Source organism: Garra rufa, chromosome 11, assembly GCF_049309525.1.
Source record: "Garra rufa chromosome 11, GarRuf1.0, whole genome shotgun sequence".
Classification (NCBI taxonomy): Eukaryota; Metazoa; Chordata; class Actinopteri; order Cypriniformes; family Cyprinidae; genus Garra; species Garra rufa.
In genome coordinates, this window is record NC_133371.1 from 36448237 (window position 1) to 36475522 (window position 27286).

General features: G+C 35.7%; 1 protein-coding gene across 1 annotated transcript in view; it reads right to left on the bottom strand.

The window, feature by feature from the left end:
- Positions 1–27286, bottom strand: part of tbxas1 (thromboxane A synthase 1 (platelet)) — a 110338-nt gene that overhangs the window by 13486 nt on the left and 69566 nt on the right. Inside the window, exons 5-9 of the mRNA XM_073850199.1 lie at positions 25575–25722; positions 14904–14992; positions 14666–14814; positions 14332–14462; positions 11717–12058 (exon numbers count right to left, since the gene is read on the bottom strand). Of these exons, the coding sequence (XP_073706300.1) occupies positions 11717–12058; positions 14332–14462; positions 14666–14814; positions 14904–14992; positions 25575–25722 (859 nt within the window). The remainder of the gene's footprint in view (positions 1–11716; positions 12059–14331; positions 14463–14665; positions 14815–14903; positions 14993–25574; positions 25723–27286) is intronic.

The window sequence follows — 27286 nt, forward strand, 5'->3', positions numbered from 1 at the left end:
CGCTAGGAACACAAGCATGCTATTTACGCTCATTCAAGTAAGCAGTGTATACATAATTTCCTAACTTCCAAATCCGAGAGGCGAGGCTGTTGCATTAGCAATGAGCGAGCCGAAAGCCACATCAATGGGAACCGACAGATACAGCGCTGTGGTTCCGGAAGGATCAAAGGCTGTGTTATTGAATTTAGCGGGGGAGAATCAAGCTCTTTATTCAGGTTGGAGCGCTATCAGGGAGGGGAGAGGAGCCCATCACTGCTCTGAATGAGGGAAAGAGCCGCCTGGAGGCCGAGCCTCAGAGGAACGTCACCAATGAATTATTCACAGATAGGAAAGGCTAGCTACCGGCTGCTCTCCATCCCTCTATTTCCTGCTTTTGCCATCTTTCTTTGCTATTTTCACAGTGTCTCTGTGCAGCTATATCCTTTTTTAACTCATTATTTCCATCTTTGTCACAGGTGCTGAATTGTCTATTATGACTGCCAATCACTAGCACAAGCTCTCCAGATTTCATTCTCTCTTTCCGTCCAACAACACACTCCGCTGACCAGATCATTAAACGAATAGTTCACACAAAAATTTATTCTGGCATTTCACTCACCCTCATCATGTCTCACACAATTGACTTGACTTTCAGGCTTCCAAAAGGACACAAAAACACCATAAAAGTGCTTTTGATGTCCATATGACTCTTGAACTACAGTATATTCCAAGTCTTAAATCATATGGTAGCTTGAGATTGACAGATTGAGTTTTAAATTGCCTAAATTGTCTATTGTATGACTTCAGAAAACTTGGCATGCAATGCATCAGTCGTATAGACCATATTTTTGGTGCTTTTTCAGTACAATTTTGTCCATGGATAAAAAGTCATGTGGGTTTTGGATCACATGACAATTTTCATTTTTGTTTTCTATATGTACATACAGTATACATTGTCAGCAGTTACAGTTAAGGTCAAAAGTTTACATACACCTTGCAGAATCTGCAAAATATTAATTATTTGACCAAAATAAGAGGGATCATACAAAATGCATGTTATTTGTTATTGAATGCTGACCTGAAAAGGATATTTCACATAAAAGACATTTTTACATATAATCCACAAGAGAAAATAATAGTTAAATTTATAAAAATGACCCTGCTTAAAAGTTAACATACACTTGATTCTTATGATGCTGTTACCTGAATGATCCACAGCTGTTTTTTTATAGCTGTTCATGAGTCTCTTGTTTGTCCTGAATAGTTAAACTGCAAAATCTTTGTTTTTTCAGCACTGATGTGCATTTTAACCCTTTCCAACAATGACTATGATTTTGAGATCCATCTTTTCACACTGAGGACAACTATTACAGAAGGTTCAAATGCTCACTGATGCTGCAGAAGGAAACACAATGCATTAAGAGCCAGGGGTGAAATTTTTTTAACAGAATGAAGATGTGTACATTTTTCTTATTTTGCCTAAATATATATTTTTTTTCATTTAGTAGTGCCCTTCAGAATCTACAGAAGATACTTACAAGTTTCCCAGAAGACAAAATAAGTGAAATTTACCCTGATCCTCACATTCCAAAAGTTTTCACCCCCCAGCTCTTAAAGGGATAGTTCACCCAAAAATGAAAATTTGATGTTTATCTGCTTACCCCCAGTGCATCCAAGATGTAGGTTACTTTGTTTCCTCAGAAAAACACAAACGAAGATTTTTAACGAAAACCGGTGCAGTCTGCCAGCCTTATCATTGATGTGGATGGGCACCAGACCTTTAAAAGTAAACAAAAACATGCACAGACAAATCCAAATTACACCCCGCGGCTCGTGATAATACATTGATGTCCTAAGACACGAAACGATCGGTTTTTGTGAGAAACTGAACAGTATTTATATCATTTTTTACCTTTGATACACAGCCACGTCCATCTGTAATGTGCATCAGTCACGTCACATGAGCACGCGCTCTGGCGTAGAATACGCAAACGTCGTAAGGGGAAATCAGTGAAAAGTCCCGGATGAGTTTGCGCAAACTAACGTAATCTTTTAGCTTTAAATCGGTTTGAACAATCAGGATAAGCGCAAGTAATTACCATTTTGAATAGCCGCTATACACACAATCTCTGTGCACTGTGTAAACAATGAGTGTCGTATACATGCGACAGATCGCTTCCGGCGTTTGCGTATTCTACGCCAGAGCGCGTGCTCATTTGACGTAACTGATGCCAAACTCGTGCACATGACAGATGGACGTGGCTGTGTATCAAAGGTAAAAAATGATATAAATACTGTTCAGTTTCTCACAAAAACCGATCGTTTCTTGTCTTAGGACATCAATGTATCGTCACGAGCCGCGGGGTGTAATTTGGATTTGTCTGTGCATGTTTTTGTTTACTTTTAAAGGTCTGGTGCCCATCCAGGTCAATGATAAGGCTGGCAGACTGCACCGGTTTTCGTTAAAAATCTTCGTTTGTGTTTTTATGAGGAAACAAAGTCACCTACATCTTGGATGCATTGGGGGTAAGCAGATAAACATCAAATTTTCATTTTTGGGTGAACTATCCCTTTAATGCATTGTTTTTCCTTCTGGAGCATCAGTGAGCGCTTGAACCTTCTGTAATAGTTACATACGAGTCCCTCAGTTGTCCACAGTGTGAAAGGATGAATGACAGTATAATCTACTATGTTCTCTTTCTATTAGGGTAAAATATGATCCAAACATGTTTTTACCCAGTTTTACCTCTTCTCCTGAAAAAGCAATGAAAGAAAGAGAGAGAAAAAATGTATTTGTTGTCTTCCTTCCATTTTTCTCATTTCTACCTCTCTCTCCATCTCCCTCTCTCTCTCTGTGGGAGAGGTCTTAGCTGGAAACATGTAATTTTGCTCAGTTTCTGGCCTCTTTGCCCCCATCTCCCACCTCTGGATGACTCATTAGGTAGTGCTCCGTTTCAGCTCCCTGTTATTTATGCAGATAAAAAAGGCAAATTAATGACGGGCACCCGGGGAGGCACCACACAGCCCGGGAAGGGAAAATGAAAGGCTTGAACAGGAGACACAATGTGTGCAGCCGGCGACGCGTTCACCAAATCAGTCGAGCGAAGCATTTACATGTTTGCCACTTAAACTGTCCCAGTGGTAAAAATCAAACTGGCAAATCAATGACAGTAATTCTAGAATTCACCCTTGACATATAGTTTGTTAAGGTCACGGTTGCGTAATTGACAACTGGTAATTTATCACAGTCACCTCAATGGATTGTTAAAGGGACAGTTCATCCAAAAATGAAATTTCTGTGGGTATTTACTCACCCTTATGTCATTTTTAAATCTGTAAGACCTTTGTTCATCTTCAGGACACAAATTAAGATATTTTTGATGAAATCCAAGAGCTTTCTCATCCGGAATAGACAGCAATGCAACTGACACTTTCAAGGCCCAGAAAGGTAGTAAGAACATCGTCAAAATAGTCCTTGTGAGAATGTTTTGAAGATGAATGAATACGGGTTCGGAACGACATGAGGGTGAGTAATTAATGACAGAATTTTATGATGGACTACAGTGAGAAAAAAAAAATTATTGAATCCCCTGCTGATTTGGTACGTTTGCCTACTGAGAAAGAAATAATCAGTCTATAATTTTAATGGTAGGTTTATTTGAACAGTGAGAGACAGAATAACAACAACAAAAAAAATCGAAAAAAAAAAATGCATTTATAAATTAATTTGCATTTTAATGAGTGACAAAACATGACTTAGTACTTGGTGGCAAAACCCTTGTTGGCAATCACAGAGGTCAGACGTTTCTTGTAGTTATCCACCAGGTTTGCACACATCTCAGGAGGAATTTTGTCCCACTCCTCTTTGCAGATCTTCTCTAAGTCTAAGGTTTTGAGGCTAATGTTTGGCAAATTGAACTTTTAGCTCCCTCCTTAGATTTTCTATGGGATTAAGGTCTGGAGACTGGCTAGGCCACTCCAGGACCTTAATGTGTTTCTTCTTGAGCCATTCCTTTGTTGCCTTGGCCGTGTGTTTTGGGTCACTGTCATGCTGGAATACCCATCCACGACCCATTTTCAATGCCCTGGCTAAGGGAAGGAGGTTCTCACTCAAAATTTGATGGTACATGGCCCTGTCCATCGTCCCTTTGATGCGGTGCAGTTGTCCTGCCCCCTAAGCAGAAAAACACCCCTAAAGCATAATGTTTCCACCTCCATGTTTGACGCTGTGGATGGTGTACTTGGGCTCATAGGCAGCATTCCTCCTCCTCCTCCAAACATGGCGAGTTGAGTTGATGCCAAGGAGCTCATTTTGATGATCTGACAACACTTTCACACAGTTCTCCTCTGAATCATTCAGTTGTTCATTGGCAAACTTCAGATGGGCCTATACATGTGCTTTCTTGAGCAGGGGGACCATGCAAGTGCTGCAGGATTTCAGTCCTTCACGGCGTAGTGTGTTACCAATTGTTTACTTGGTGACTATGGTCCCAGCTGCCTTGAGATCATTGACAAGATCCTCCCATGTAGTTCCTCACCGTTCTCATGATCATTGAAACTCCACGAGGTGAGATCTTGCATGGAGCCCCAGACCGAGGGAGATTGACAGTTATTTTGTGTTTCTTCCATTTGCGTATAATCGCACCAACTGTTGTACATTCCAAAAGTTTTCACCCCCAGCATTGTTTTTCCTTCTGGAGCATCAGTGAACATTTGAACATTCTGTAATAGTTGCATATGAGTCCCTCAGTGTGAAAAGATATAAATGAGAGTGTAATCTACTATGTTCTCTTTCTATTGGGGTAAAATATGATCCAAACACAGTTTTACCTCTTCTCCTGAAAAAGCAATGAAAGAAAGAGAGAGAAAAAACATGTATTTGTCGTCTTCATTCCTTTCAATTGTTTTCTTGGTGACTATGGTCCCAGCTGCATTGAAATCATTGACAAGATCCTCCCGTGTAGTTCTGGGCTGATTCCTCACCGTTCTCATGATCACTGAAACTCGACAAGGTGAGATCTTACATGGAGCCCCAGACTGAGGGAGACTGACAGTTATTTTGTGTTTCTTCCATTTGCGAATAATTGCGCCAACTGATGTCACCTTCTCAACAAGCTGCTTGTCGATGGTCTTGTAGCCCATTCCAGCCTTGTGTAGGTCTACAATCTTGTCCCTGACATCCTTGGACATCTCTTTGGTCTTGACCATGGCGTAGAGTTTGGAATCTGATTGAATGATTGCTTCTGTGGAAAAGTGTCTTTTATACAGGTAACAAACTGAGATTAGGAGCACTTCCTTTAAGAGAGTGCTCCTAATCTCAGCTTGTTACCTGTATAAAAGACACCTGGAAGCCAGAAATCTTGCTGATTGATAGGGGATCAAATACTTATTTCACTCATTAAAATGCGTGAAACTTTTTTGAAATGCGTTTTTCTGTTATTATTCTGTCTCTCATTTAAAATAAGCCTATCATTAAAATCATAGACTGATAATTTCTTTGTCAGTGGGCAAACATACAGAATCAGCAGGAGAACAAACATTTTTTTCCATCAGTATATCCCTTTAAAGAGTTTATAGAAGAGGGAAGAAAATATCCCAGACTTGCATTGTGAATTAATGTGATTTCATCATCTATCTCTTCAAGGACCTGTTTTGCATCTTAAATGAGCTTTAAATTTTAGATTTGTTAAGTATGATTTCCCAGCAGAAACAGTTTGTGGCTCTCAGGTAAACACCTTCGGCACTGCACTGAAGTGGTTACACTCTAGCGCGTTTTAGCACAAAACACTTTCAGCGCCCTCACGCAGGGCGTGTGAGGAGAGTGACATTTGAGAAGCTTTTTAGAGCGAAACTGAGAGCGGCACGCACACTGCGAGGGGCGTTTAGAGAATAAAACCACTCTGAAGGAGGAGCCGAAGACGCTTTCTCTCTAGGCCGATAGACATTATAGCAGTGGGCTAGATGAGACTGACCTTCAGTATACACCGGGCCAGATGTCTTTGTGGATGGATCCCCAGCTGCTCGATATAAAGAGAGTATTAAGTTATTGCCGGCTATACAGTGGACTTAAGACGTGAGGCGTCGTGAGACAAGGCCAAGGCTGAGCTTGAGTTTTATTGTGCTGCTTGTAATGCTCACTGCTTTTATAACTTCTGTCATAAGCTCTTTTATTTGAAAACTTCACGGCGAGCGGGTTTATAAACAGCTCTCCGGTTTATTTTCCATCTCGGGAATCCTGTCAGCTAACCTCAAAATGTAAAGTACGACGAGTTAGTGTGATGTGCTCTTTGCCAGATGCGTTGCATAAGAAAAACCATCAAATAAATGATGCATTATCGTGAGAAATCCCTCAGACCGCATTTTTGAGACTAAAAGGTCTATGTTAAAATAAAGACAAACATGCTCATATTTTTTCTATTTTCCGAGGATACGTTTGACTTTAACATGATATGCTGGCACACGTCTCTACACAGCTAAAGATAAACGATCCCCCTAAAAGCGCCGCAGAACATTCATCCACTCTGAAAAAGACCCCGACTTCGAATTGGAAGTGGAAAGAGAGTGCTTAAATTGAAAGAGAAGCAGAGGGGGGAGAACGATGAAGAATGAGCGAATGAGATGAAAGAGTAGACAGAAGGACTCAGAGCTGAACTAATGCCGCGTTTGATCCCTTTCTACGGTGGGCGGCTGCCAGGCCCCGGCTGCAGGTATCAGGATTCAAGAGATGCAGGTTCAGGAAGACGCTGTTTAAATGTGTGCCATCAGAGAGAAAGCAAAGACATGAGAGCTCAGAACATGCATCATGAAATAAAAAAGACTGTGGCTGATGGATATAATACATGCCAAAATGAAACTAGGTTTCTGTGTTTTCTGTTGTTAAAGAGCTTCAACAACTGAATGTTGAAAAGCTGGTTGTCAGCATTACTGCAGCATTAAATCATTGACAAAATCCGACAAACAATATTTTCATCAATTAAAATTAAATGCAAAATGTAATTTATTTCTGTTATCAAAGTTACATTTTCAGCATCATTACTCCAGTCTTCAGTGTCACATAATCCTTCAGAAATCATTCTAATTTGCTGATTTGCTGTTCAAGAAACATTTTTATTATTATTATCAAAATTTAAAACAGTTCAGTACATTTTTTTTCAGGATACATTTATGAAATAAAAAGCTTTTGTAACATTATACATAATACAATTTAAAAGCTTTTTTGGAAAGAAATTATGGAAATTCATACTTTTATTTAGCAAGGATGCTTTAAATTGATCAATAGTGATGATCAATTTGACATTTATAATGTTACAAAAGATTTCTATTTCAGATAAATGCGTTTCTTCTGAACTTTCTGTTCATCAAAGAAACCTGAAAATTATATTCAGCTGTTTCTCAACATAACAGTCAATGTTTTTTGAGCAGAAAATCTGAATATTGGAATAATTTTTCTGAATGATCATGTGACTGGAGTAATGATGCTAAAAATTCAACTTTGAAATCACAGAAATAAATGACATTTTAAAATATATTTAAATAAAAAAAGTTATATTTTAATACAATTTTAAATAGTAAAAATATTTCTAAATTTTACTGTTCTTTTTCTGCAGTTTGGATAAAATAAATGCAGGCTTGGTAAGAGAAAAAACTGCCCAAAAACTTTTGTCTGGTAGTGTAGATGCCCCCTGTTTTCAAAATTTTGGGTTTTCAAGTCCCCGTAATGCCATTGTCATGTAAATAAATGACCAAAATACATAAGTTTTCCTTTTTTTAATTGAAAATGGTGTAGTGTTAAATTCATTTTAATATAAAAACAATCCAATTAAAATTCAAAACATGCAAGTGTGTTGTTAAATGTAATATTTTAGGTCAAAAGGGTTTAGCTGACAAAAAAGTTAAAAGGGAACATCGCATGCCCATTTTCCACAAGTTAGTATGATTCATTAGGGCCCTCATGAAATATCCGCTACATGCTTTTTTTTACAATTCCTCAATGGTCATGTAAAACAGCATCCTTTTTACCTAGTCAAAAACAGCTCTGTTCACAGCTAACCGTTTCGGTGCATGTCTCTTTAAAAGTTAAATGAGCTCACTTCGCCCCTCTTCTGTTTTATTGTGTATTCAGTGTCGCGTTACTACTGAAAAAAAAAAGAAAAAAAAAAACCAATCCAAAACTAATGGTGTCAGGAGAAAATGACGTCTAATGCCTGCTTCCCATCAGCATAACTTCATCGTCACTTCAGCTGCAGTGGCTGCTCACACTTGCTGTGCGAAACCGGCCTTATGTTTACTTTTATGTCCAACTACAAAACACCTGCATTGCTTATGATACATTGTTGTCGCTACAGCTGCTTGAGCACAGAGAAAATGGCGGACAGTGTATAACTGGCTGAGGGCAGAAATATGCTAATAAGGGACAGTCCGTCAACAGCCATGGGCGGGGCCTGAGCAATATAACATCATACTGCTCAGAAAATCAAAACGGCTTGATAATTCAGACTGTTTGGTGTTTAGAGGATTAAAAAATAAGTGTGTGGATTTTTATCGTTGTAGGAAGGTTGTGTCCACTCACTCATATGCAAACACCATGTAGAAGTTTCTTTTGCTTCTGATGCACCCTTTAAGAATCCCTGCTGTAACATATTCTGAGAATTGCTATATATAAATTTTATCATCCATATGTCACAAGCAGTCATGATTTGAAGTATCGTGTTTGTACCAAAATGTGGGATGAGTTGTGCCCTGAAGTTTTCTACTTAAGGTTAGCAATCTGTTTAAATCCCTAAAACTCTAAAAGCATAAGCAAAAATAACTCTTAGCAAACACCTCTAAATATTCAGTATATTCTCTCCGTTCCTTTATTCTCCAGTCTAGCAGTTTATTCATGCACACACATTTAATATACTCTTTATTTCCGCGGATTTCATTAAAACCGTATTATGTAGAATCTTGCAAAGTGTTTTGTTTGAGACAGCAGAAGCTAAGACTGTAGGGAAGCATGATCCCGAGAGATAAGCGGTAACAAACATGAAAAAGCAACGTGAGAGAGCCAAAATCATCCCCCCAATAACAGACGCTGATTTAGAGGCTCTTCTTCCCACATCTGACCCTCCTCCTCATCACCATCCAGCCTCTCCAGCGCTTTGCGGCACAGATTACAAGGTTTCAGAGAATCAATCAAGAATTCCTCTCTGTCTCTCTCGTGAGTATGCACATTATGCACGAACATAAGACATCAAATGAGCAGAACCACCATCATCACTGCAAACCACTGCTATATTATGAATGAGAGTAAATTATCAAAGCAGATATATTGCAAACTGAGCTTATATAAGCCTCGTATATCTATCACAGTGCTGCAGCTTTTCTGAATTGTAACCCGTCTGGCTGTCTTTCTAAACAAAGTACCACTAACAAACCCCTAACCCTAAATGAAAACTTGCATTTTTGCTGTAATCTAAGTCATGTAAGTGTCTATTTACACTAACTCCACCCACGAACGTGTGGTTGGGCTACACGACAACATTACAAAAAAAAGGGTCCCAAAGAACAGCTCAAGTGGCCCCCTTTTGCCAAACTTGTACTTCTCCCTTTTTACATCTCATATCACATTGGAAAGCCATTTATTTTCAATAAAAAAAGGAAATAATTGAAAAGTTGCCTAATGGGTGTTTATCAGGAAGGGTTAAGGTTAGGTGTATGGCTTTATTGTGCCAATAAGGCAAAATCCATTTAATAACTTTTTTTTACTTACTATAATTTACACTCGTTTTTTTACGTACTACAATACTGAGGTGCAGATATCTGCTACTATTTACAGTAAGTACAGTTGAGGTCAAAAGTTTACATCCCCCTTTCAGAATCTGCAAAATGTTAATTATTTTAACAAAATAAGAGGGATCATACAAAATGCATGTTATTGTTTATTTAGTACTGACCTGAAGAAGATATTTTACATAAAAGATGTTTACATATGTGACCCTGGACCACAAAACCAGTCATAAGGTTAAATTTTACAAAACTGAGATGTATACATCATATGAAAGCTCAATAAATAAGATTTCTATTGATATATGGTTTGTTAGGATAGGACAATATTTGGCCGAGATACATCTATTTGAAAATCTGGAATCTGAGGGTGCAAAAAAATCAAATTACTGAGAAAATCACCTTTAAAGTTGTCCAAATTAAGTTCTTAACAATGCATATTACTAATCAAAAATTACATTTTGATATATTTACAGTAGGAATTTTACAAAATATCTTCATGGAACATGATCTTTACTTAATTTCCTAATGATTTTTGGCATAAAAGAAAAATCTAAAATTTTGACCCATACAATGTATTTTTGACTATTGCTACAAATATACCCCAGCGACTTAAGACTGGTTTTGTGGTCCAGGGTCACATATAGTTCACAAGAGAAAATAATAGGTTAATATGACCCCGTTTCAAAAGTTTACATCCCCTTAATTTTTAATACTATGTTGTTACATGAATGATCCACAGCTGTGTTTTTTTTTTCCTTTTAATAGTGATAGTTATTCATGAGTCCCTCGTTTGTCCTGAACAGTTAAACTGCCTGCTGTTCTTCAGAAAATCCTTTAGGTGCCACAAATTCTTTGGTTTTCCAATATTTTTGTATATTTGAACATGGATTTCCAACAATGACTGTACATCTTTTCACACTGAGGACAACTGAGGGACTCATATGCAACTATTTCCGAAGGCTCACTGATGCTCCAGAAGGAAAAACCATGCATTAAGAGCCGGAGGGTGAAAACGTTTGAACAGAATGAAGATGTGTATATTTTTCTTATTTTGCCTAAATATCATATATTTTCATTTAGTACTGCCCTTCAGAAGCTACAGAAGATAGTTATATGTTTCCCAGAAGACTAAATAAGTTAAATTTACCCTGATCTTTAAATTCAAGAAGTTTTTATATTAAAACTCATATTTTTATATATTAAAACTTATTTTTTAATTAGTAATATGCATTGCTAAAAACTTCATTTGGACATCTTAAAGCTGATTTTCTCAATATTTACATTTTTCTGCATCCTCAGATTCAGATGATGTATAAATCCCGATTTAAAAGAATTGATCCTTACGACCGGTTTTGTGGTTCAGGGTCACATATTCTCTTTTTCCAACTATCATTAAGCTTATTGTTAGATGTATAAACCTGCAAAAACAACATTACAACTATGAATATCAATATAATTAAATAATAATTATCAAATTTCATCCATTTTCACACCATTTTTCCCAGAACTTTTTGCGGACCCCAGATTGAAAACCACCGCTTTATGGTATAACATACCCATAATGCCTGCTGAGATGAAGCCCACCCATAAAACATTTGTTTCCGGCCCTGTAAATTTAATCAACAGTCCTGACAGTAAACGGTTTCTGCGAAATGAGCTGGCTCATGTCGACCTTCAAAACTAATGAGAAGAAACAATCCAACCCACTAAAGAGCAGAGAATGCATCACACAAAGATGGAGGACAAAGACAAAATATTTCAAAAAGCATTTTCTGAATCATTACGGCATTTATGGGCACACACAGCAGAACTAATATGACAAAAGACTTTTGCGAAAAAAATGAAAGAGAATGTCAGTTATGCCACACATTATTTGTGCATAACATGAAATAAAGAAGCATTCTCTAAACAAGAATGAAATAAATGTTGGTTTCTCAGTGCAACAGGCATTTAAGATCTTTAAACTCACGTGTCTGCTGAAGAATTCATCCACTTCCTCTTGAAGTTTTTTCTGGCACTCCGGATGGAGCGCTAACAGGTAGCATGCGAATCCTAGCGTGTTGCTGCTCGTTTCATAACCGGCCAAGAGGAAGATGAAGGACTGACCGACAACCTCATCCTCCGTCATCATTCTCTTCTGCTGAGTGCGTTTGGTGGACTCATGTCCAGGTACATTTTCCTGTCCGTTGTCCAATCCCTGATCGGTGCAAGCCTGCTCATCAGCGTCATTGACCACATCAAAGTGCTCCAGAGACAAATGCTCACTGCTGGCCCTGACATCCAGCATCAGCTGCAGGAAGTCTCGCCTCCGCTGTAGAAAAGCACAATCATAAACATTAAGGCTGGGTTTTGATACAAATGTGACCCTGGACCACAAAACTAGTCATAAGGGTACATTTTTTCATCATCTGAAAGCTGAATAAGTAATCTTTCCATTGATGTATGGTTGTTAGGAGGTCGAGATTGTTGGTCGAGATACAACTATTTGAAAATCTGGAATGTGAGGATGCAAAAACAAAATGAAAATATTGAGAAAATCACCTTTAAAGTGGTCCAAATGAAGTTCTCAACAATGCATATTACTAATCAAAAATTAAGTTTTGATATATTTGCGGTAGGAAATTTACAAAATATCTTCATGGAACATGATCTTTACTGAATATTCAAATGTTTTTTGGCATAAAAGGAAAATGATTTTGACCCATACAATGTATTGTTGGCTATTGCTGCAAATATACCCATGCTACTTAAAACTGGTTTTGTGGTCCAGGGTCACAAATTCCATGATTAATTTCTATTCTGATTCACAAGCTTGTGATTTGATTCAAATTCCTATTCGATGTTGATTTTTTTGGGATAAAAAATGCTGTAAAATATACATGCGAGTCAGTTATTACATTACTATAATACTGAAGGTTAAAATTGACTTATTTGTATACAAATGCTTAAATTACACTCAATTAAGCTTTTATAATAATAATAAAGTTATTATGTATTATAATTATTAATATAATTACATAATTATATTTCTACTCTGATTCATTTCTTTTAAAATATAAACATTTAAATGGTATCTGTCATAAAAAACAGATTTATTCAAACATATACTAAACATTGAAGAAGAGCAAAAATTATAAAGAATACAGTGCCTTGCAAAAGTATTCATACCCCTTCATTTTTTTCACATTTTGTTTTGTTGCAGCATTATGTAATTTAACTGCTTTAAATTAGTTTTCCCCATATCAATTTACACTCCATACACCATAATAATGACAAAGCAAAAAACAGATTTGCAACTTTTACACATTTATTAAAAATAAAACACTGAAATAAGTACATTGCATAAGTATTCATACCTTTAACTCAGTACATAGTTGAAGCACCTTTACAGCCTCAAGTCTTTTTGGGTATGATGTGACAAGCTTTGCACATCTGCATTTGTCAATTATTCGCCATTCTTTGCCTCACCTTTTCACCTCTCAAGCTCTGTCAGCTTGGATGGGGGCTGGCAGACATTTTCTAGAGTCCTAGTTGTTCCAATCGTCTTCCATTATGGATGATGCTTCTGTGAAACTTCAATGCAGCAGATTTTTTTTCTGAACTCTTCCCTAGATCATTGCCTTAACGCAAGTCTGTCACTGAGCTCTACAGGCAGTTATCTTGACCTCAGGACTTGGTTTTTGCTCTGATATGCATTTTCAGCTGTTAGACCTTTTCTGAGAGGTGTGTGCCTTTCTAAATCATACTCATTCAAATGAATTTGCCACAGTTTAACTCCACTCGAAGTGTAGCAACATCTAGAAGCAATATGAATGCTCCTGAGCTAAATTTGGAGTGTCCCAGAAAAGGGTATGAATACTTATGCAACGGGATCTTTTCAGTTTTTTATTTCTAATAAATTTGTAAAGTTGTTACAAACCTGTTTTGTGCTTTTTTCATTATGGTGTATGAGATGTAGATTGATGTGGAAAAAAGTAATTTAAAGCAGTTTAACATAATGCTGCAACAAAACGTGGAAAAAAATGAAGGGGTATGAATACTTTTGCAAGGCACTGTATGTTATATGGTTCATATATTTAGCAAAATGCTCCTCTATATAGTTCATTTTTCTACCTAATGAGTTTATGGTCAGTTTTTCTGAGGTAAATGTGACGCTACGTGACATTGTTTACAAGCTGTTATATTGACGTCTTTCTGCAGTTGAAACACTGATTGAATGATTACATGAGACAGGATGTGGATTTCAATAGGTTGTACTTCCCTTTTAACATACCTTCGGGTGTTTATTCATGTTTATTTTGTTCTGAAACTGGTATTAAAGTGGAAGAGATTATTCTTGCTACCACTTCTCCTGAACTGAGGCGAAAATTTATTGCGATTTACAGGCTCACTGCAATATTCCCTTCATTATCTGAAAACAGGCTAGACTAATCGATTCTTGGGATTTAAGAATCAACATCGTTTCATAAAAACGAAAATCGATTAAAATCATGAAATCAATATGTTTTTACTCAGCCCTAAAGAACATGTTTTTATGGTTGATACCAAGGAATGATTCATTAATTTGTTCAATCACAGCCATACCTGTTCTGGGGTAAGATCATCTCTCTGTTTAATCATCTTCTGGATGCATTTGATAAAAAAGATGTTCATCTCATCTCTTGATTTATTGGGAAGGAGACCAGCAAGAGGCTGAAGCAGAAATGGAAATGCCACTAGAGCAAAACCAAGAAAAACAACAGTCAGAAAATGCAACTTTTTCTTTTACTTGTATAATAAAAATGCTAATCGCTATATCAGCATAATGAAAATTAGTTTCATATTATCATCAGTTGGAAGCATATTCCAAGCTCTGATATCCATTATACAATAATGATGCTGAAATGAACGCTGCCTGTAATGAGTTGATTGAACGTACTGAAGAATATCATGACGGGTCTGAAGAAGGTGAAAGCGAAGAACTTGGAGGCGTGGTGCACAAAAGGGTCATCAGGATTGTTTTGAGAATCCACCTGCGTACCGAATGCCACACTGGCAATTACGTCCATCGTGAAGCAGCCGAAACACCTGCAAAACAAACATGTTAATATATAATATATAATAATAAAATAATCAGATGAACAGATGCGCTCTCATATGCTCAAAGAAACTCATACTTGTGGATGTTGAAACTGTTACCGGACTCTGCGTGGCTCTTTAGGTTTCTCAATAACGTCTCTGTGGCCGTGTTGATGAGGGGAACCATCTGCAAAGCAAATATTGTGCCCAAACAGATATCAGAATCAGTAAACACCACAAACCAAAGCAAAGGAGTTAGATTACAACAAATTGAAGCCGAGCCGATAACAAGTGATAAATGCAGTCTAATGCCTCTTAAAGAACCAAAAAAGCACAGAACAAATAATGTACTGTAAATGGCTTGTGCAGACAGGTTTGGTCGGATATAAAGACGTAGGCTCTGTTGATTGAATAATTCCCACATCCACCCCTAAAAAAGCACAGGAAACAGCCATGAGGCAAGTCCATTAATGGCTTTTGATCCCTGAGAGCATAACCAGCGGGTAAAAGGCTCAATATTATGATCTCAAGAAATGACTGGTTAATTAATTGAGGTATTTATTAAGAACAAACCACAAAACTGTTTAAAACACCATGAGCTATTTGGATTCCATTGAGTAAATACCACTTGTACACTTATAAAAACTGACAGTACAGTGATTTTTTTGTGGAAAGTTACCATGATATTACTATTATCATTCCCACATTTTGTAATTCATGACTTTTTATGACTTTTCAATTAAGTTTCTAATAATTTGAGTCACTAAATGAGAATTTGTTAAATGCAGAATGCATTTAATGCATTTTTACCAGTTTTGGAATTGACTCAAAAGAATTACAACTTTTATTTTTTATTTATATGTCTAATAAATATTTTATAGTTGAGCACAAGCTTGAAAAAATCTTTCTGATTATCAGTGCCGATATGAAGAATTTTTATGGTTATCAATATTGGTAATTTCAAAACCGATTTGCCGATAAAATAATTTAAGGAATTTAATAACATTTAAAGAAAGTTTTTGTCAGAGCCCTTGTTATTCTTAATTTTGACATTAATTGTAATTTTTACACCAGACATAAATAGCAGTTCAAAATATCGGTTATCGGTCTACTTGATCTGTAATAATCGTTATCAGCCCTGAGAAACACATATCGGTCGACCCCTAGTTTTAATTCATTTCCATGACTTGCAGGCATATGTAGGTAAAATACAATGTTACCCTTGATACTACAATAAATGGTATTTACATGTAATCGGTTTTGAAAATTACTGATACCGATAACCATAAAAATAGCTATTATCAGCGCTCTGAAAAACTAACTTTAAATGGTTTAAAATTATTTTATCGGCAAATCGGTTATGAAAATGACTGATATCGATAACCATAAAAATGCCTAATATTGGCGCTCTGACAAAAACTTTCGTTAAATACCTTTAAATTATTTTAGCAGTAAATCGGTTTTGAAATGGCCAAAACCAGTAACCATAAAACTGCTTAATATCGGTGCTCTGATAAAAACTTTCTTTAAATGCTTTTAAATTATTTTAGCAGTAAATCGGTTTTGACATGGCTGATACCAGTAACCATAAAACTACTTTAAAAATACTTTATACATACTTTAAGATTTAATTCATTTCCATGACTTGCAGGCATATGTAGATAAAACACAGTTTTACCTTGTTTGATATATACTATGCTAAACATATAGCATAATAATATTCCAAGGTATTTACATGTTGCTCCAAAGAACATGGTAACATTTGTGAATTCCATTTATATATTAAATATGCATTGTAGTATAGCATCTTCTTGCTAAAACATTTTCATTTCTATTCAAAATGCATTTCTTTGTAAGCGGCTGAAAGGAACCGACTACACAGCTTGGTCTGTTTCGTTCGGTCTATTCATTCACGAGCAAAGGGCCAGAAATGACACAAAGAGCCTGAGACAGATTAAGCTACTCTAGACGCACGATTCTTGGAACTGCACTTCTTCACACCTCTGTATCTCAGCGAGATGAGAGGTTGTCCATGCTCTGTGTTCAAGGCTATGGCTTTCCTCCCTGACACCCATGACTGCAGCCGTGATAAGCCAGCAGCTCTTATGAGACCTATTGATCCTGTCTGCTCAGAAAGAGAGCGGGAGAAAAAGATACAGAACTGGTCTGTATAAGAGGAAAGAGGGACGGAGAGAAAGATATAGGAAGAACAAAAGTGTAAGAAAGAAAAGATGCTATGTACAGGCTGTTCTGTCTAGATCAAACGAGTAAACCTGATTATCATCTTGTTCTATTATCAGTTCTGATGTAAAGTTACTTTGCTAATAGATTACTTAGATTACTAATTATTAAGATTACTTAATAGAATTTTCATGCTAGTATAGCCTGGTGAGTTAAGGCAGGTCATACAGATTAATTGAATGCAGTTGGTAAAGCTAATCTAACCCCAAAGTCAAATCGGTTTTGAAAATTACTAATACCGATAACCACAAAAATGCTTAATATCAGCGCTCTGACAAAAACTTTCTTTACATGCTTTTAAATTATTTTATCTGCAAATCAGTTTTGAAAATGACTGATACCGATAACCACAAAAATACATAATATCGATGCAATGACAAAAACTTTTTTTAAATGCTTTTCAAATTAGTTTTTAAAATGACAGATACCGATAACCACAAAAAAAGCATAATATCGGCGCTCTGACATAAACTTTCTTTGAAAGCTTTTAAATTATTGTATTGGCAAATCAGTTTTGAAACTAACTGATACCGATAACCACAAAAATTCTTAATATCGGCGGTCTGACAAAAACTATCTTTAAATGCTTTTCAAATTATTTCATCTGCAAATTGGCTTTGAAAATGACTCATACCGATAACCATAAAAATGCATAATATCGACGCTATGACAATTAAAAAAAAAATGCTTTTAAATTATTTAATCTGCAAATTGGTGTTGAAAATTACTGATAACAAAAAAACGGAATATTGGCACTCTGATAAAAACTTTATTTAACTGCTTTCAAATTATTTATCGGCATATCGGTTTTGAAAATGACTGATACCGATAACCATAAAAATGCTTAATATCAGCATGCTGACAAAAAAATTCTTAGAAAGCTTTTAAATTATTTTATCGGCAAATCAGTTTTGAAACTGACTGATACCAATAATCACGATAACCATAAAAATGCTTAATATCGGCGCTTTGACAAAAACTTTCTTTGAAAGCTTTTAAATTATTTCACTGACCAATCGGATTTAAAAATAACTGATACAGATAACGATAAAATGCTTAATATTGGCACCCTAACAAAAACTTTCTTTAAATGCTTTTAAAATTATTTTATCGGCAAATCGGTTTTGAAATTGACCGATACTGATAACCATAAAAATGCTTAATATCGGCACTCTGACAAAAACATTCTTTAAATGATTTTAAAATTGTTTTTCGGCAAATTGGTTTTGAAAATGGCCGATAAACTATAAAAATGCTTAATATCAGTGCCAATAATCGGACAGACCGATAATCGGTTGACCCCTAATCAAAACAATTGACTCTAGTAGATTTGGTGTTAGCAGTGCTGTTCTTTTAAACTTTAATTTAATCAATAAACAACAAAACATATCACTATATCCACAAAAACACCACAACTGTTTTCAACACTGATAATAATAATTATTATTTCTTGAGCAGCAAATCAGCATATTAGAATGATTTCTGAAGGATCACGCGACACTAAAGACTGGAGTAATGATGCTGAAATTTCAGCTTTACATTACAGGAATAAGTTACATTTTACAATGGACTAAAATAGAAATCATTTATTATAAATTGTAATACTATTTCACAACATCATGGTTTTTACTGTATTTTTGATCAAATAAATGCAGATTTGTTGAGCATAAGAGACTTCTTTCAAAACCAACCACCACATTTTTTAATTGCAATTTAGTGCAATACTATTTAAGATTTCCAACTTTTTTGAACAGTCCTCAACTAAGACAAACATCATTTAAAATGCTACCTGTGAAGTACTGAAACAGATTTGACATGATTTCCAGTCTTGATTTCCTCACAAACATGCAATTTCCAGCCTTTAGCTTGTATTTTAGACTACAAAGCATTAGTTTCATGAAGTCCGACAGATGTAACTAAATTGTTTCTATACATTCTAAGCAAAAGCTTTGTAATCCAACCAGTGGTCAAGTTATCTCAGTTTTACTGGAACAAATTACACCTCCGTGAGGCCTTACTTGGTGGTAAATAAGACGAATAGGTGTGTGTGCATGCAAGTGTGTGTTTGTTGATGCATATTGACTCCGTGCAGGCATGCAGATGAAGACGACTGGAAGGGCTGATGGAGAACGACAGGAGTGGTGTCTACTGTCTCTTTCTAGCGCTACACCACATCTAATGAAAATCAATACCGGCAGCAAGTGCATGCCTACACTTTTGCACACACATATGCACAATTTGGAGCTCAGTTATACGTTAAACATTCAGGATCAAGCTGAATTTTGATCCCGATTTTATTTCACATACTGCGGGTTTTAAAATGCAAACACGATGGCTTTGTTTACTGTAATTAAGTTAATGGACGTGCTTTAAGACGCAGCTCTGAGACTTGGATTAGAGTAGACTGTAAAGACGTTTATGAGCTCATTAGAAGTTTGTGTCTTTGCCACTGTTCAGTATTTCGCTCCCACACTGTGTTCAGAGATGATGGATAGAGAGTGATGTGTGCGGATTTCTCCTGAATGATGTCACACCATGCCGAATTTAGCTTGGATGAATGGCATTCTGCTGTTATGGTATCTGTGTGTGTGAGAGAAAGTGAGACAGGGAGAACAAACACTGTTTCTCCTCTCACAGCACCACACACCTCTGACATTCCTGACGGACATGTTTACCATTTCAGCCGGGGAAGGGAAATGACATCATTAATGGATATCGGTTCATGGGTAGACATATACATATAGTTGGGGCCAAATATATCAGAACCTTTTCTGCAATAAATGCAACATTCTATAATGCAAGACACATACACATACTTGACTGAATTTGTTTCTCAAAATCTGTAATATTTCAAGAATAAAGTAGAAATTAGGAAAATAAAGTTTAAATATTGCAAGAATAAAGTCGAAATTTTGTGAGAATAAAGTCAAAATATTACAAGAATAAAGAAAGTCAAAATTACGAGAATAAAGTCGAAATATTTCAAGAATAAAGTCGAAATATTACAAGAGTAATGTCAAAATATTTCGAGAATAAAGTTAAAATTACAAGTATAAACTCTAAATATTACCAGAATAAAGTCGAAATATTGGGAGAATAAAGTCGAAATTATCAGAATAAAGTTAAACTATTTAGAGAATAAAGTCGAAATATAACAAGAATAAAGTCGAAATAACAAGAATAAAGATGAAATATTACAAGAATAAAGTTGAAATTATGAGAATAAAGTTTAAATATTACAAGAATAAAATCGAAATTATGATATTAAAGTTGAAATATTGCGAGAATAAAGTCGAAATTTTGTGAGAATAAAGTCGAAATAACAAGAATAAAGATGAAATATTACAAGAATAAAGTTGAAATTATGAGAATAAAGTTTAAATATTTCGAGAATCAAGTCGAAATTATGATATTAAAGTTGAAATATTGCGAGAATAAAGTCGAAATTTTGTGAGAATAAAGTCAAAATATTACAAGAATAAGGAAAGTCAAAATTACGAGAATAAAGACGAAATATTTCAAGAATAAAGTTGAAATATTACAAGAGTAATGTCAAAATATTTCGAGAATTAAGTTGAAATTACAAGTATAAACTCGAAATATTACCAGAATAAAGTCAAAATATTGGGAGAATAAAGTCGAAATTATGAGAATAAAGTTAAACTATTTAGAGAATAAAGTCGAAATTTCGAGAATAAGGTCGAAATATTACGAGAATAAAATCAAAATATTGTGAGAATAAAGCTGAAATATTACAAGAATAAAGTCAAAATTACAAGAATAAAGATGAAATATTACAACAATAAAGTCGAAATTATGAGAATAAAGTTTAAATATTACAAGAATAAAGTCGAAATTATGAGAATAAAGTTTAAATATTTTGAGAATCAAGTCAAAATTATGAGATTAAAATTGAAATATTGTGAGAATAAAGTAGAAATTACAAAAATAAAGTCAAAATATTACAAAAATAAGGTCAAAATGTTTTGAGAATAAAGTCTAAATATATTCTCTCAAAATAATATAACTTAATCTCGTAATTGCTACAAATTAATTATCGTAATTTTGACTTTATTCTTAAAATATTTTGACTTTATTCTTATAACTTTTCATTCTCAAAATATTTAGATATTTTTTGACATTGTCGAAATATATTGACTGATATTTTTGTAATTTCGACTTCATTCTCAAAATTTTTCAACTTTATTCTCAAAATATTTTGACTTTACTCTCAAAATATTTCAACTTTACTCTCAAAATATTTAAACTTTTTTTTCGTAATATTCCATCTTTATTCTAGTAATTTCGACTTTGTTCTCTAAATTTTACGACTTTAATCTTGTAATCTTTTTTTTAACGTGGCTTGAAATGAAATATTTCAACTTTATTCTCTAAATATTTCAACTATATTCTCTAAATATTTTGACTTTACTCTCAAAATATCTAGACTTTATTCTCTAAATATTTAAACTATATTCATGCAATATTTAAACTTTATTTTCACAATATTTCGATTTTATTCTCTAAATATTACGACTTTAATCTTGTAATCCTTTTTTATTTTTTAATGTGGCACTAAAACGTTGTAGTAGACAGAACAAATCTTTTTTTATTATTATTATTATGCCTCATGCAGCCTTTGGTCACAAAATTATTACCATACTTTCATTTTCATTTCAGTTATAGTTTTGAATATATTAGAATATTTTAATGTGTAAAAGAGTCAAATATGTCCAAATGTTTGACACACAGACAGTTATTTTTTTCCAACTTTTTTCAATTTTTCCAATTTAATTTTTTCTGGATTCCATTTTTTCTAGGCTCTGTTTTAATGGTTAAAAAATAAAAAAAATCTTAAAAAATAATGTATAAATAAATTTAAGTAGTAGTAGGAGTACTATCATTACATTAAGTAATATATTTCTGTCAATTTTTTTCTAGTTAAACCAAACTTTTATTTTGACTGGTTGCTGTGAAAACCTTTAAGTTTCTGTTTGTATATGATATGACAATAGTTTTTCTCAAAATAAACAGTAAAATGCTCATGAAGTGAATCTCAGAAATTATGTTTATGTTTATGACGGCATCTGAAAACAGTGCACGCGTATTAAATGTCTAAAAGAAACAGTGCTGCATTAAACTGCAGACAGTTTTGGCCATAACTGTACACATATCCCAAAAGTCGATTCTTTCTTTATTAGGAGATGAAATCATCTGCGATTCTTGGCGAGGCTAAAAGAAGACACAAACTCGCAGGGTCAGTTTCCAAGACATAGCTCACACTCCCAACTACAAGATGTTTTCAGTGGAGAAATCAACACTGACAACATAATTTAAACCAGGAGTTATTTAATCTGTGACTTATTAATCCCATTCAATCATTCTGCTTGTAAATGAATAAGCAGTCACATGAGACGTGGAGAGCGATGGAGAATCGATCCTGTTCTATGATGTAAGATGTGATGACTGGCACATGTTAGCGAGAGGACAAACAGCAATTAACTGCTGTCATCCAAGACCTCCACATCACAACTATCATATCTCCTAGCCAATCACAGCGTTCCAGCACGACCAATTATACATTTTCAGCAGACAGCTTCATGTCTTTCTCTTCATCTCAGTGATGTCATGTGAACTAAATCCACCGTGGTTTTTCTTCTCTACAAGAGTAACGTGCTAAACTCATTTTTTTGGATTTGCGACCTCATCTTTCGCTCATCTGTCTGTTCCTCTTGGCTACTGTGCCTTTTTCCTTCCTATTCACTTTCTTCTGTCTGTCTCTGTTTTATTTCATCAGAAAAGAGTGCATGTAAAGTGCAGGGCTGTTGTAGAGGAAGCACACTCCTTTGTTCATGTGACGAATGTCAAACTCTCTTAGCTCTCGGTTGCTATCTCTCACTTCAGGAGAAATGATAGTCTAGTATCATTGAGCTGCTCCACCTAAATGCTCCAAACGTAATAATGGCAACACATTGTGCAAATAGACTCCAACAAAATTACACATTGTGAAAGAAGCCCGATATGGCCTCTGTTAACAACAAATCTCCAGTGACACAGAACAGGATAAGAGGCAGAGAAGACACACAGGCTTGTTAAGACTTTTAGATGAGGATTGATAAGGGCATTTTACTGCAAGGGTTCACTTTCTTTTTAGGAACAAGGTGTTTTTTGCATGGTGTGAGGTTTTTCAACATGTCCTATCATCTCTACAACCAATCAGATTTTAAAAATAGGTAATGAGTTGAACAGCATTCAACTATCATCCAATTTGAATTCAGGAACATGTTTATACTACACTCTTAAATACAGTGGTGTGAAAAAGTGTTGGCCCCCTTAATGATTTTTTTATTTTTTTGCATGTTTGTCACACTTTAATGTTTCAGATCATCTAACAAATTTAAATATTAATTCAAGATAACACAAGTAAACACAACATGCAGTTTTTAAATGAAGGGTTTTTTATGAAGGGAAAACAAAATCCAAACCCACATGGCCCTGTGTGAAAAAGTGAAAAACGTGGAACAGTGGTGAACCTTCCCAAGAATGGCCGGCCGACCAAAATTACCCCAAGAGCGCAGCGATGGCTCATCCAAGAGGTCACAAAAGACCCCACAACAACATCTAAAGAACTGCAGGCCTCTCTTGCCTCAGTTAAGGTCAGTGTTCATGACTCCACCATAAGAAAGAGACTGGGCAAAAATGGCTGCATTGCAGAGTTCCAAGACGAAAACCGCTGCTGAGCAAAAAGAACATAAAGGCTCGTCTTAGTTTTGCCAGAACACATCTTGATGATCCCCAAGACTTTTGGGAAAATACTCTGTAGACTGATGAGACAAAAGTTGAACTTTTTGGAAGGTGTGTGTCCCATTACATCTGGCGTAAAAGTAATACAGCATTTCAGAAAAAAGATCATCATACCAACAGTAAAATATGGTGGTGGTAGTGTGATGGTCTGGGGCTGTTTTTCTGCTTCTGGACCTGGAAGACTTGCTGTGATAAATGGAACCATGAATTCTGCCAAAAAACTTACGAACAAATGTCCGGCCATCTGTTCGTGACCTCAAGCTGAAGCGAACTTGGGTTCTGCAGCAGGACAATGATCCAAAACACACCAGCAAATTCACCTCTGACTGGCTGAAGAAAAACAAAATGAAGACTTTGGAGTGGCCTGGACAAAGTCCTGACCTGAATCCTATTGAGATGCTGTGGCATGACCTTAAAAAGGCGGTTGATGCTCAAAAACCCTCCAATGTGGCTGAATTACAACAATTCTGCCAAGATGAGTGGGCCAAAATTCCTGCACAGCGCTGTAACAGACTCATTGCAAGTTATTGCAAACGCTTGATTGCAGTTGTTGCTGCTAAGGGTGGCCCAACCAGTTATTAAGTTTAGGGGGCCAACACTTTTTCACACAGGGCATAAAAAACTTCATTCAAAAACTGCATGTTGTGTTTACTTGTGTTATCTTTGATCAATATTTAAATTTGTTTGATGATCTGAAACATTAGAATGTGACAAACATGCAAAAAAATTACAAATCAGGAAGGGGGCCAACACTTTTTCACACCACTGTATAGTTTCTTATTGGCATTGAAGGTTCCATAAAGAACATCCATTAAGAAGTTTGCAGTAGGAAAAGGTTCTTTAGATTATTAAAATGTTCTTCACACTTAGAAAATGATAGTTGTTTTAAGAACTGTTCACTTAAAGTTTCTTTGGGGAACAAAAAATGGTTCTATTGACATCCACAGTCCTCTTAAAAATAAAGTTTTTCAAAACTAAAGGTTTTCATGGCGATGCCACTGAAGGACCATTATGGGTTCTCCAAAGAATCTTTCAATGAACAGTTCTTACAGGATTAGTTGACTCCAAAATTGAAATTTTCTGATAATTTTCTCACCCCCATGTCATCCAAGATGTTCATATCTTTCTTTCTTCAGTTTAATTAGAAATTAAATTAGGGTTTTTGAGGAAATCATTTCAGGATTTTTGTCCTTATAGCGGACTTCAATGTCCATATAGTGGATGACGTGATTACGTAATGCACGAAGTCACAGAGCTAGTGCAAGATGAGCATTTGTGGTAAAAACGTATATACGTTTTTAATTATTTTTTAGAAAATTACCAATCGTTTAGACCGTTCCTCGGCTGGGATCATGTAGAGCCCTTTGAAGCTGCATTGAAACTGCAATTTGGACCTTTATCCCTCTGATCTCCATTGAAGTCCACTATGTGGAGAAAAATCCTGGAATGTTTTCCTCGAAAACCCTAATTTCTTTTCGGCTGAAGAAAGAAAGACATGAACATCTTGGATGACATGGGGGTTAGTAAATGATCAGGAAATTTTAATTCTGGAGTGAACTAATCCTTCAAAAGAACCACCATAAAGAACATTTTGTGCAATGGAAAGCTGTACTTGATTAATCAACTCAAGGCCATAAAATGTGATTGCATAACAAGAACAATAGCTTCTTAGAACAGCTTTAATGTTTGAGTAGCACACATTTAGGTAAGAAAGCGGAGCTCACCTCTTTCATCTTGGCAGCACTGAAGGTCGGCGTGAGGATGCTGCGCACTCGTTTCCACTGTTCGTCCTTCAGCATGATCAGACTGTCGCTCATGGGTTTAGTGATGCCCCTGACAGTCTGCATCAAAAACACAGCTGGGGTTTGTACACTTGGAAAAGGACAAGTTTATATAAGGAGGACTAAATCAAAAGCATTGTCATTTACCCAGTATTGTGTCGTAGGCTATTCCCCTATTTCTTTAACAAGAAGTAAGCCTATATGGGTGAGACTTCCGGTTCATTAGCCGCAATAGGGTAATAACGAAAAGAATAACAACATGCAGTAAATGGTAAAACTGACAGACCCATAAAGTGTACTTATACAGGAAGAAAAGGTGGATAACTATGAAATCATTAGCATTTTAAGAACCAAAATATCTGCTACATAGCCTCTAGGCCAGGGTTCCTCAAATCTTACCCTGGAGGGCCAATGCGCTGCAGAGTTTAGCTCCAACCCTGATCAAACTCACCTACTTGTGATTCTCTAATGATCCTGAAGACCTTGATTAGCATGCTCAGGTGTGTTTGATTAGGGTTAGAGCTAAACTCTTCAGGAAAATGGATCTCGTGGGCCAGATTTGAGGATCCCTGCTCTAGGCTATGTAAGCACTTACAAGATACTTAAGCAACTTTTAAATTTTAAAACATCCTATAAATGCAGGATGCAATTTGTAACTATATTGCATTCTCAGCACTGCCACAAGGGGTGCTATAGCAGGGCATAGCATTAGTTGTTAGATAAGTTCACATTTACCATTGTTTGGCATATTTCTGTAGGTGAAATGCACTTATTTCAATAGAAATCCAGTATTGTGTAGTAGGGTATAACTATGAAATCAGTAACAGTGGTGATTCTTGTGCCCAAAACATCCGCTACTCTATTACGTGCAAACATTTCCAAACCGTTAGCACTTATACTTATGCAACCTGATTTCACACGTTTTTAAAACATGTCAGAATGTGATTTGTAATGTAATGCAATCTCAGCATTGCCACGGGAGGTGGACATTTACCATTGTTTGGTGAATTTTCACATGCAAAATCCAATACATTTGGCGTGATTGTGAAAGTTTAGCCTTTCCCAAATTTCAAATTGGTCACACAGATTCCCACATTGACCAAAATAAATTGTTGACTAATTAAAAAGTAATCGTAATTGAAATTCACAACCTCTAACTGACGTAATTTTCCCATGTCGGTTATTTCGTTTTTTGTTTTTTTTTAAATCCTGTTAATACTTTCCCATTAAAAACATACTATTGCGAGTGTAGTCGGCACTATTTGGACATGTATGTAGTGCCTGGAGGGCAATCAGACATGAAATAACTAGTTATATTCCTTAAATGACTTCTCCCCCATGATTAACACCTATGTGCTATGAGCCAGACCTTTGTTCACTATCCAACTCATCCCCCCACCATCAAGATAAGACTCTTACAGAAATGCAGATACACTTTCCTTATTCAGACATACAGTCCCACATACAGTTATATAGAAATGTACACATATCAATGTGTTACCTTTTCTTATATCGTTGTTTCTGTTATGTATGTCGGCCTCAAACATTAATCCGCAATAGGTGAATCATTGTGCATGCTAAGACTCACGTTTAGAATCACTCAGTCAACCGAAAAGATTCATAGATCATGTTTGGTGTCTATGAGCAGCATTTAT